A 12,500-nucleotide genomic window follows, 5' to 3' on the forward strand; every position below is an offset into this window, starting at 1 on the left:
AGAGGACAGATGCCAAGAGCTGAGATTCAGGAGGAGAAGAATTCTTACAGGTCAGCAACCCCATCAGACTCAATGGCCAGCACGAGACACATTCAAGAAGCTGACAACACACACACACACACAGACACACACACACACACAAAACCAGCTAACACACACACAGCCAGCACAGGACATGTCTCAGAAGCTGACAGCACACACACACACAACATTTTCATATAAGCCTATAAAGTCAGACACACACATGCTATATATATATATATATCACACACACACACACACACACACACTCACACATTATTAGCACACGCAGTTAACACCCACACAAATCATATACAGATGAACACACAGACCCAGAGACTCACTCTCACACACACACACACACACACACACACACACACACACACACACACACACACACACACACAGACACACACACACACACACACATCTAGGGCATGTTATGACACATCCGCCCTAATGCCATCAGGGTGAGAGAAGGAACAGGACAGAAGGAAGCAGAGCGAGAGGAGAGGAGGTGATGAGGAAGAGGAAGAGTGTGAGAATCCACACACACGCCATCTTTGCACACACAGCTTGCACAACCACCCCCATCCAGTAGGGGCGCTATTACGCTACGTGCCAAGGGAACCAAGAGCACAAACACACAAATACAATCAAATACATTTAAATAGATCATTAGAATCAAATAATAATCTACCATCTATTTTACAGATTACTCCACCCTTAGGGCCGAAACACACCAAACGTGTTTTTAAAAACAGGACGCTAGCAAATGCATTGTTTCCTATGGTACGGCGCGCCTTGCGTGTGCGCCTTTTCTCCGCCACGCGTTGCGTCTTTCTAGCGTTTTTTAGATGCGCTTAAAAGTTGAACTATTCTCAACTTTCCAGCGCAAGGCGCGGAGGCGCACCGCTCATCAATGTCACACTCGGCCCAGGCAGGTTGCGCACGCAGCTCCGCTTCATAGGCGCTGGACAAAACAGCCTCTGCTTATGATACACACACTGATACAGTTTTCTTCTTCAGTGCTCTGCCTCGGGTTAGGCTTATAGCAGTAAGCTTATGGGGACTCTGTACACCCGCTAAGCTGTATTTACATTTACATTACATTTAGTCATTTAGTAGACCCTAACCGTAACCGTAATACTTGCTGGCTCTCCATTTTTATTTACTATCAATCTTTAATGCATCATATATATACACACAGTATATACAGTGGGGAAAATAAGTATTTGAACCCCTGCCGATTTCGCAAGTTTGACCACTTGCAAAGAAATGTGTGATCTATAATTGTAATAGTAGGTGTATTTTAACAGTGAGAAACAGAATATCAACAAAAAAATCCAGAAAACTGCATTTTATAACATTTATGACTTCATTTGCATTTGATGCAGAAAATAAGTATTTGAACCCCTAGCAAAACATGACTTAGTACTTGGTGGTATAACCCTTGTTGGCAAGCACAGACGTCAGACTTTTCTTGTAGTTGGTCACCAGGTTTACACACAACTCAGGAGGGATTTTGGTCCACTCCTCTTTGCAGATCCTCTCCAAATCCTTAAGGTTGCGTTTTCAATGGGAGGGAATGAGGGAATGAGGTTCAAGCCCAATATTCCACGTTACATGGACCCATCCATAGTCCCCTCGATGCAGTGGAGTCGTCCTGTACCCTTGGCAGAGAAACAGCCCAAAGCATAATGTTTCCACCTCCATGCTTGACGGTGGGGATGGTGTCATATTCAGCATTCTTCCCCCTCCAAACGCGGCAAGTCGAGTTGATGCCAAAGAGCTTGATTTTGGTCTCATCTGACAACATCCTGTCTCCCAATCCTCCTTAGAATCATTTAAGTGTTCATTGGCAAACATCAGACGGCCCTGTACATGTGCTTCCTTGAGCAGGGGGACCTTGCGAGTGCTGCAGTACTTCAAACCATTACAGCGTAGTGTGTTGCCAATGGTTTTCTTGGTGACTGTGGTCCCAGCTGCCTTGAGATCATTCACAAGCTCCCCCTGTGTAGTTCTGGGGTTATTCTGCACCTTTCGGATGATCACCGATACCGCACAAGGGGATATATTGCATGGAGCCCCAGACCTAGAGCGATTGACAGTTGTTTGGTGTTGCTTCCATTAACGAATAATCGCACCAATAGTTGTCTGCTTCTCACCAAGCTGCTTGCCGATGGTTTTGTAACCCATTCCAGCCTTGTGCAGGTCTACAATCTTATCTCTGACGTCCTTGGTCAACTCTTTGGTCTTGCCCATGATGGTGAGGTTGAAGGTGTGAAGTATAATTCTTTGGACAGGTTTCTTTTATACACGTCACCAGTTGAGATCAGGTGTACCTTGTTAGGCCTAATGAGGACTAATCTGTGTGCTTCTTGGGCACATAACTGGTCATTGGGAGCCAGAATTCTTGCTGTTTGCTTGGAGGTTCAAATACTTATTTTCTGCATCAAATACAAATAAAGTCATAAATGTTATAAAATGCAGTTTTCTGGATTTGTTTGTTGATATTCTATTTCTCACTGTTAAAATACACCTACCATTACAATTATAGATCACACATTTCTTTGCAAGTGGCCAACCTTGCGAAATGGGCAGGGGTTCAAATACTTATTTTCCCCACTGTATATATATATAAACTCTGAAAAAAAAGTTTGGAAATTTCGATTTCGATTATTATATTATTATTTCTCTGTTGTAACAATGCTTATTGGCATTGCATTTTATATCGTTGGAAAGCCTGTTTATTTACCTTTACAATAATGTCCAACTTGTAAGGATCATGCATTTGGCACTCTGAGATTCTTCTGAATGAAGAGTGCATTACAAATAAAATGAATTATTATTATTATTATTATTATTATTTGTGGGATGAGCAGCATAGCTGATTATGCACCCAGGTACAATTTGCCCAAATTCTCTGCCAATACTAAAAGGTTTGGAGTTGTTTGGTGGATTGGATGATTGAACTCTCGATTAGTAACACGGAACACATTTTACACTTTAAATCACTTAATACACCGTCAGGAGCCAGGAGCGGGTGGAGTTCACAGGAGCGGGTGTGTGTGTGTGTGTGTGTGTGTATGTGTGTGTGTGTGTGTGTGTGTGTGTTCACGGGAGCGGGTGGAGTTCACAGGAGCGGGTGGAGTTGACAGGAGTGTGTGTGTGTGTGTGTGTGTGTGTGTGTGTGTGTGTGTGTTCACGGGAGCGGGTGGAGTTCACAGGAGCGGGTGGAGCGGGTGGAGTTCACAGGAGCGGGTGGAGTTCACAGGAGTGTGTGTGTGTGTGTGTGTGTGTGTTCACAGGAGCGGGTGTGTGTGTGTGTGTGTGTGTGTGTGTGTTCACGGGAGCGGGTGTGTGTGTGTGTGTGTGTGTGTGTGTGTGTGTTCACAGGAGCGGGTGTGTGTGTGTGTGTGTGTGTGTGTGTGTGTGTGTGTGTTCACAGGAGCGGGTGTGTGTGTGTGTGTGTGTGTGTGTGTGTGTTCACGGGAGCGGGTGTGTGTGTGTGTGTGTGTGTGTGTTCACAGGAGCGGGTGTGTGTGTGTGTGTGTGTGTGTGTGTGTGTTCACGGGAGCGGGTGGAGCGGGTGGAGTTCACAGGAGCGGGTGGAGTTCACAGGAGTGTGTGTGTGTGTGTGTGTGTTCACAGGAGCGGGTGTGTGTGTGTGTGTGTGTGTGTGTGTGTGTGTGTGTTCATGGGAGCGGGTGTGTGTGTGTGTGTGTGTGTGTGTGTGTGTGTGTGTGTTCACGGGAGCGGGTGGAGTTCACAGGGAGTTTCTCCTCCCCCAGTGGCCTTAGTGCTGCTCTGGGGGATCAGGCTCTGGGCGCTGGGCTTTAGGGGGTTCAGGCTCTGTGTGTGTGTGTGTGTGTGTGTGTGTGTGTGTGTGTGTGAGTGTGTGTGTGAGAGAGAGCGAGAGAGACAGAGAGAGAGAGTGAGAGTGAGAGTGAGAGTGAATGAGTGAGTGTGTGTGTGTGTGTGTGTGTGTGTGTGTGTGTGTAGACATGCAGTGTGAAGCTTACAGACAGAAACAGACAGCGCTTATCCACATACGCACTGAGAGAGCTGAGGCCAGAGTAACGTCTGCCAGCATAGATCACAGACACACACACACACACAGGGCAGTGTAGCATCTGCCAGTAACACACACACACACACACACACACACACACACGGCTCAGGGCAGTGTAGCATCTGCCAGTACTGTAGAGCGCAATGTGGGAAATGCCCTGCTAGCCTACTGGCTCGACACACACACACACACACACACACACACGCTGGTGCTGTGTCTTACTGAATCCATCACACACACACACACACACACACACACACAAGCTGGTGCTGAATCCATCACACACACACACACACACTCGTTGACAGTACCTTTGCCTTCCTTGGTCTGACCACGGATCTTGGTCACGGCTTCCAGTCCCTCCTCTTCAACATTGCCAGCTGTGAGATGAAGAGCAGAGGTGAGGATTGAGGATCACACACACACACACACACACACACACACACAGACACACACACACACAAAAGTGAGGATCACTCTCCATTGCCAAGCATCAGCTCATCATCACACACACACACAAACAGGTGATGATCAGTCTCCACTGACAAACATCAGCTCATCATCTCACACAGACACACACTCACACAGACACACACAGACACACACACACACAGACACACACACACACACAGGTGAGGATCACTCTCTACTGCGCAATATCAGCTCATCACCATCACCACCATTACACACACACACACGTGTGGCTCACTCCAACTCCAAACACAGGTTCTTCATCAACATCATCATCATTATCACAACAATCATCATCAAAATCATCTCTGCTGTGTGCACAACATTTCCTTCCTCATAACTAATGTCTGATTGTGTGAATGTGGTGTAGATTCAGGTTTTAGAGGGAGATTCAACACCATTACACACACACACACACCTCTGCTGTGTGTGCACAACATTTCCTTCTTATAACTAATGTCTGATTGTGTGTGAATGTGGTGTAGATTCAGGCTTTAGAGGGAGATTCAACACCATTGCCTACAATCAGTCTGTGTGTGTGCGGTCTGTGGGTGTGTGGTCTGTGACTGGTCTGTGGGTGTGGCCTGTGACTGTGGTCTGTGGGTCATGTGACTGAAGTGAGAGGTCAGAGGTCATGTGACTGAAGTGAGAGGTCAGAGGTCATGTGACTGAAGTGAGAGGTCAGAGGTCATGTGACTGAAGTGAGAGGTCGTGTGACTGAAGTGAGAGGTCATGTGACTGAAGTGAGAGGTCAAAGGCCGTGTGACTGAAGTGAGAGGTCATGTGACTGAAGTGAGAGGTCAGAGGTCATGTGACTGAAGTGAGAGGTCATGTGACTGAAGTGAGATATCAGAGGTCATGTGACTGAAGTGAGAGGTCATGTGACTGAAGTGAGAGGTCAAAGGTCATGTGACTGAAGTGAGAGGTCATGTGACTGAAGTGAGTGGTCAGAGGTCATGTGACTGAAGTGAGAGGTCAGAGGTCAAGAGGTCATGTGACTGAAGTGAGAGATCAGAGAGGTCATGTGACTGAAGTGAGAGAGGTGTGTGATGTAGTGGCACAGTACCAATAATGACGTGCATGCCCAGGTCTGTAAGACGCCGCGCCACCTCATAGCCCATCCCCCTGGCACCGCCCGTCACTATGGCAACCCGTCCATTCTGTTTGGGCAGAGCTGTGCGAGGTAGAGGAAGAGGAAGAAAAAAAAACACACAAAAGGTTGGTGAGCGTTCTCAGACGAGACAAGAAAAAAACAAAAGGTTTGTGAGCGTTCTCAGACGAGACAAACAAAACAAAAACACAAAAGGTTGGTGTGCGTTCTCAGACGAGACAAGAAAAAAACAAAAGGTTTGTGAGCGTTCTCAGACGAGACAAACAAAACAAAAACACAAAAGGTTGGTAAGCGTTCTCAGACGAAACAAAACAAAACAAAAACACAAAAGGTTGGTGAGTGTTCTCAGACGAAACAAGAAAAAAACACAAAAAAAACACAAAAGGATGGTGAGTGCGCTCTGGTACACTGTGGCGTATCACAGGTGTGAGCTGGAGACTGGTGTGTGTGTGTGTGTATGTGTGTGGGAGACAGGTGTGAGCTGGACACTGGTGTGTGTGTGTGTGTGTGTGAGACAGGTGTGAGCGGTGAGAAGCAGGTCATGACAACAAAAGGACTTTATTAGTAAAGAAGGAACCCTGACCCTGACCCTGGACCGAGCGCAACTGGACCAGACCGCACCGCCGCTCCCGCTGCGCGCCCACACAAGGGGGAGCCCTCTGAGAGAAACTGCAAACTGTGAAGGTGTGGTGTCAGACTGTTCTTCAACCAGCTGCCCGTCAGGCTGGGGTCACCACTGGGTTCCCCACTCCTACGCCAGTCTGCCAGCCTTTTTAATCCTCACTCAGCGTCTGGGTCCTGGGTGTGTGTGCAGGTCGTCTGGGTCCTGGGTGTGTGTGTGCTGCTGGTCTGGGTCCCAGGTGTGTGTGCAGGTCGTCTGGGTTCCTGGGTGTGTGTGCGCTGGTCGGGGTCCTGGGTGTGTGTGTGCAGGTCGTCTGGGTCCTGGGTGTGTGTGCTGCTGGTCGTCTGGGTCCTGGGTGTGTGTGTGCTGCTGGTCGTCTGGGTCCTGGGTGTGTGTGTGCTGCTGGTCTGGGTCCCAGGTGTGTGTGCAGGTCGTCTGGGTCCTGGGTGTGTGTGTGCTGGTCGTCTGGGTCCTGTGTGTGTGTGTGTGTGTGTGTGTGTGCTGGTCGGGGTCCCAGGTGTGTGTGCAGGTCGTCTGGGTCCTGGGTGTGTGTGTGCTGGTCGTCTGGGTCCTGTGTGTGTGTGTGTGTGTGTGCTGGTCGGGGTCCTGGGTGTGTGTGCTGGTCGTCTGGGTCCTGGGTGTGTGTGTGCTGGTCGTCTGGGTCCTGGGTGTGTGTGCTGCTGGTCGTCTGGGTCCTGGGTGTGTGTGCTGCTGGTCGTCTGGGTCCTGGGTGTGTGTGCTGCTGGTCGTCTGGGTCCTGGGTGTGTGTGTGCTGGTCGTCTGGGTCCTGGGTGTGTGTGTGCTGGTGGTCTGGGTCCTGGGTGTGTGTGTGTGCTGGTGGTCTGGGTCCTGGGTGTGTGTGCTGCTGGTCGTCTGGGTCCTGGGTGTGTGTGCTGCTGGTCGTCTGGGTCCTGGGTGTGTGTGCTGCTGGTCGTCTGGGTCCTGGGTGTGTGTGTGCTGCTGGTCTGGGTCCCAGGTGTGTGTGCAGGTCGTCTGGGTCCTGGGTGTGTGTGTGCTGGTCGTCTGGGTTCCTGGGTGTGTGTGTGCTGGTCGTCTGGGTCCTGGGTGTGTGTGCTGGTCTGGGTCCTGGGTGTGTGTGTGCAGGTCGTCTGGGTCCCAGGTGTGTGTGCTGGTCGTCTGGGTCCTGGGTGTGTGTGTGTGCAGGTCGTCTGGGTCCTGGGTGTGTGTGCAGGTGGTCTGGGTCCTGGGTGTGTGTGTGCAGGTCGTCTGGGTCCCAGGTGTGTGTGCTGGTCGTCTGGGTCCTGGGTGTGTGTGCAGGTGGTCTGGGTCCTGGGTGTGTGTGCGCTGTGCTTATCTTGTCTGTTCTCTGCGCCCCACCTAGCCCTGCCCCACCCAGCCCCCACACACAACTGTGACCTTTAACATGACCTTGAGTGGAAGGCTGAAGGGTCCTCTCTGCTTCTCTCCTCCAATACGCAGTGTGTGTATGCATACTCTCTTCCAATAGGCGCAGTGTGTGTATGCATACTCTCCTCCAATACGCAGTGTGTGTATGCATACCAACGCACGCAGACACGGTTGTGTATGCATACTCACTCTGCATATTCACGCACGCAGACACGGTTGTGCATGCATACTCACTCTGCATACTCACGCACGCACAGACACGGTTGGTCACTAGCGAAGCGTTCATAACAAGTTACGTTTGTTGAACACATGCAGCATTTTGATTTCTTTTTTATACATAAGACTCGTAGATGTCTGTGGCCAACATGTGGAATTGGAGTCTCCACACTTGATGTTTGGGCTTGAAAATTGGACAGAAAATTGGCTTTTGATTTGATAAATATTGGCTCTTCCCTAGAAAAAGGTGAAATTGAATGCATGTGCTCCTGCTTAGATTAACGCGATAAGCGCCTCATCAAATGGCAACGAAGGCCCTGACCGCCTCTGTGACCGCCACTGTGACCGCAGAGGCCATTAGGCTGAGGACACACTGATAAGGAGAGGAGCAGAACCAATCAGATGCAGGAGAGGAGAGGAGAGGAGGAGAGAGAATTACACACACATGAGGGAGAGGAGAGGAGAGGAGAGGAGAGCGGATAATTAAACACTCAGATTAGGGAGAGGAGAGGAGAGGAGAGGAGAATTACACACTCAGATGCAGGAGAAGAGGAGTGGAGAGGAGAGGAGGAGAGGAGAGGAGAGAGGAGAATTACACACTCAGATGAGGGAGGAGAGGAGAGGAGAGGAGAGGAGAGGAGAGGAGAGAGGAGAATTACACACAGATTAGGGGGAGGAGAGGAGAGGAGGAGAGGAGAGGACAGGAGTGGAGAGGAGAGAGGAGAATTACACACAGATTAGGGGGAGGAGAGGAGAGGAGGAGAAGAGAGGAGAGGAGAATTACACACTCAGATGCAAGAGAGGAGAGGAGAGGAGAGGAGAGGAGGAGAGGAGAGGAGAGGAGGGGAGAGGAGAGAGGAGAATTCCACACTCAGATGAGGGAGAGGAGAGGAGAGGAGAGGAGGAGAGGAGAAGAGAGGGGAATTCCACACTCAGATGAGGGAGAGGTCATCACTTTCCCAATAGTGGGAGTAAACCATACAAAGATTTACACTGAACAACATGAACAACATGACATTCTAAACCCCACCCCCAACACTCTAAACCCCACCCCCAACACTCTAAACCCCACCCCCAACACTTAATGGAGGAGATGTCTAGGCATTCACATCGTCATGGTAACTAGTAACTGCCTTCCAGACTCATTCCAGTTACTTTACAACAAAAAACACTGAAAACCAACACAAGAGACATCAATTTAATGATTCAATATTTAGTTAAAACAGATTCATTGGTAAAAAATATCAGGCATGAAATGAATTATGAGTTGGTCATTTAGCCAACATATGGAAACAAAAAGATCCTTGTTCCAAGTCTTTCAGTAATCTTGTCATGAGACCAATGTTAAGCTTGGGGCTAAAAGGAAAAAGGCATTAACAAGGAGGAGAGGTAGAAAAATAACAACGTCACGACACGTCACGATGGTATACAGTGAAGAAACACGCAGGCATAGGGGACATAGCGACTTTACGACACATTTGACTTTCAATACAAACACGCTGCACTGTGGGCTTCTGTGGCGATGGGTGATGTGGTCATTTCTTACTGAAGTCCGACATGCAAAGAGCAAAGTCTGTGGTTCTGTGGTTCTGGGATCCATTTCAGATCGACACTACTGATGGTCACTGACTGGCTGCCTGTGCAAAGTGAGGTCCCTCTAAGCCAATCCCGTCGTGTCTTTGTCAGACTGTGGTTGTGCTAAGCCAATCCCGTCGTGTCTTTGTCAGACTGTGGTTCTGCTAAGCCAATCCCGTCATGTCTTTGTCAGACTGTGGTTCTGCTAAGCCAATCCCGTCATGCCTTTGTCAGACTGTGGTTCTGCTAAACCAATCCCATCATGTCTTTGTCAGACTGTGGTTCTGCTAAGCCAATCCCGTCATGTCTTTGTCAGACTGTGGTTCTGCTAAGCCAATCCCGTCGTGTCTTTGTCAGACTGTGGTTCTGCTAAGCCAATCCCGTCATGTCTTTGTCGGTGCATGACGGTTCCGGCTCGTAGTAGGTTCTTGTGTTTTCGTAGAGGAACACCTGCTGGTCCACGTGTTCCGGGTCGAGCCGGTTCCTCTTGCCCCACAGCACGTTCCCGGCGGGTCCGAACAGGCGGTGGGCCGGGGCGCTGGTGGCCGGGACGCACCAGTACTTCTGCAGAACCCGGGGCAGCATGGGGAAGAGCAGGGCCCGGTCGGACCACCAGCGCAGCGGGTCCTCGTTGAGGCCCAGAACCTTCTGAGCCTTGAAGTTGCTGAGCTCCTCCTCGGCCTGCGCCTGGAACTCCTCCTGGGTCTCGGCCGCCCCCGACTGGCAGAAGATCACGGCCAATGGGTTGGCAGCGTCGCCGGTGGTGGGAGGGGCCGACGAAGAAGCGCCGAGAGCCTGTTTCTTATTGGGCGGCTCGTCGTCCGCGGCGGCGGGCTGCTGCGCGGAGGGGGTGTGTCTCTGGTAGAGGGCGGCGGCCTCCTCCAGCACGCGCGCCTCCACCTGAGCGCGCTCGGCGGCCGTGAGGAACGGCAGCCGCTTGTAGCGCGGGTCCAGGAAGCTGGCCACCTTCAGGAACATGTCCAGCTGCGCCGGCCGCTGGTAGGCCTCCTCGAGGGCGCCGGCCACCGCCCGCCTGGCGTCCAGCAGCTCGGCGGGGTCCCCGTCGCGCCGCCGCAGCGCCGTGCTGAGCAGCATGTGCAGGACGGGCTTCAGCATGCTGATCGAGGGGCAGGCCGAGCCGCAGAACATGTCGGCGGCCGACCGCAGCGCCCGCAGCAGCTGCAGCAGCCCGTCCAGCAGCGCCCACTCGCCCGCGGCCAGCAGCAGCGCCTGGTTGTTGGCGTCCTCCAGGAGCACCGAGGTGACGGCCGGCTGGTTCTCCCGCAGACGCTGGAGCATGGTGAGAGTGGCGGTCCAGCAGCCCGGCCTCTCTCCGACCAGCGCGCCCGCGGACCGCCCCTGCTGCTTCAGGCGCTCCTGCAGCATGTACGCCGCCACCACCGACTGCTGGAAGTAGTCCACCAGCCGGCGGCAGCGGGCGAGCAGTGCTTGGACGCCCGGCACCAGGGAGGCGGCGTGGACGCCGCGGTTGAGCCGCTCGGCGAAGCAGGGCATGAGCACGGGCAGGTCGAGCTGGGCGCAGGCCTTCAGCACGTCGGGCGAGCCGCTGGTGGTGGCGCCCCGCACCCTCTGCGCCACGCCCCACTCCATGAACACCTCGTAGAGCGCCCGCGTGATGCCCTCCGCCGGGCTGTCCGCCGGCACCTCGAACGTCTTCAGGCAGCGGCTGAGCAGGCGGAGAGGCCCCGAAGGGAGCGGCGGCGTCTGCGCCAGCAGCCCGTGGGCGTAGAGGGTGACGTAGCTGTGCCCGTGCGTCTCGCTGCGCCACAGGTCCGCCGACACGCCGCAGCAGCTCAGCCCCGAGAGCTCCGCCGACACCCCCGCCCGCACCTGCTGGTGCCGCTGGGGCAGCGCCTGCGAGAGGAGGTCCGCGGCGGTGGGGGGGGCGCAGCGGGGGTCCAGCGTCCGCAGCATCGCCTGGAAGAAGGGCTCGTCCGCCGTGGAGACGGGGTGCAGCCCCTCGCACAGGAAGCCCAGCACTGCGGACGACACCTCCGCCTGGCGCCGGTTCTCCTGGGAGTTCTGCCGCGTGCACGTCTGAGGGGGGGCGAGGGGGTTCTGGTTCTGCCGGGCGCACCCCTGAGGGGGGGCGAGGGGGTTCTGCAGCTGCTGCAGCTGTTGGGGGGAGTCGCCGCTGCTCTTCTCGAACTCCAGGAAGGCGTCGGGGTGGTGCCGCTGCAGGTGGGCGTACAGGTTGGTGGTGTTGCCCGAGTAGCCGATCTGCGCCAGGCACAGGCGGCAGTGGGCCCTCTTGCCCACCTCGTCCTCCTCCATGTCGAAGCCGAAGTACTTCCACACCTTGCTCTTGGCGCGCGGGTGCGACACCAGCTGGTGCTCGCCCGCCTCCAGCTCCTCACTCTTGGGCTCCATGAGGAGGAGGTCAGCCAATCAGAGCAGCTCCAGCTCCAGGCTCAGGGAGGTCAGCCAATCAGAGCTCAAGCTCCAGCCTCAGTCAGAACCTACCGGACACACACACACACACCGTCGGCCAGACGGACGCAGGTGGAGGACACACACACACACACACACACACACCGTCCAGACGGACGCAGGTGGAGGACACACACACACCGTCCCGACGGACGCAGGTGGAGGACACACACACACCGTCCAGACGGACGCAGGTGGAGGACACACACACACCGTCCAGACGGACGCAGGTGGAGGACACACACACACCGTCCAGACGGACGCAGGTGGAGGACACACACACACCGTCCAGACGGACGCAGGTGGAGGACACAGTCAGATGCAGCCCAGAACCTCTAGCAGCCGTTACGTCGTCGTCGTGGTCATCATCATCATCATCATCATCATCATGTCACGCCATCATCATCATCATGTTATGCCGTCGTCATCATCATCAATCACGCCATCATTGTTGTTATCATCATCATCTTCATCATCATCCTCCTCTTCCTCCTCAGCTCACGTCCACCGTATGATGTGTGGTCGACGGGAAGGAGCTCTGTGGAGTCATGAGTGCACTAGCAGACTGAACACAGACACATCAACAACAA

General features: G+C 53.1%; 2 protein-coding genes across 6 annotated transcripts in view; both read right to left on the bottom strand.

Annotated features, from left to right (window-relative positions):
* Nucleotides 1-12,500, bottom strand: part of LOC105910994 (dehydrogenase/reductase (SDR family) X-linked) — a 26,020-nt gene that overhangs the window by 12,213 nt on the left and 1,307 nt on the right. For all 5 annotated transcript variants that reach the window (XR_004162741.2, XR_004162742.2, XM_031558847.1 and 2 more), the window contains exons 2-3: nt 5,634-5,741; nt 4,408-4,476 (exon numbers count right to left, since the gene is read on the bottom strand). Coding sequence is in view for 3 of the 5 variants with exons in the window: in XM_031558847.1 (XP_031414707.1) it covers nt 4,408-4,476; nt 5,634-5,741 (177 nt within the window). In the remaining 2 variants the exon portion in view is untranslated. The remainder of the gene's footprint in view (nt 1-4,407; nt 4,477-5,633; nt 5,742-12,500) is intronic.
* On the bottom strand, nt 9,069-11,933 carry LOC105910995 (E3 SUMO-protein ligase ZBED1). Its single transcript, XM_031558843.2, has 2 exons — nt 9,847-11,933; nt 9,069-9,805 (listed from the first exon to the last, which is right to left on the bottom strand). Exons 1-2 carry the CDS (start codon nt 11,848-11,850, stop codon nt 9,788-9,790), a joined length of 2,022 nt encoding a protein of 673 aa, XP_031414703.1. The 5' UTR covers nt 11,851-11,933; the 3' UTR covers nt 9,069-9,787.

This window comes from Clupea harengus, chromosome 21, assembly GCF_900700415.2.
Source record: "Clupea harengus chromosome 21, Ch_v2.0.2, whole genome shotgun sequence".
NCBI lineage: Eukaryota > Metazoa > Chordata > Actinopteri > Clupeiformes > Clupeidae > Clupea > Clupea harengus.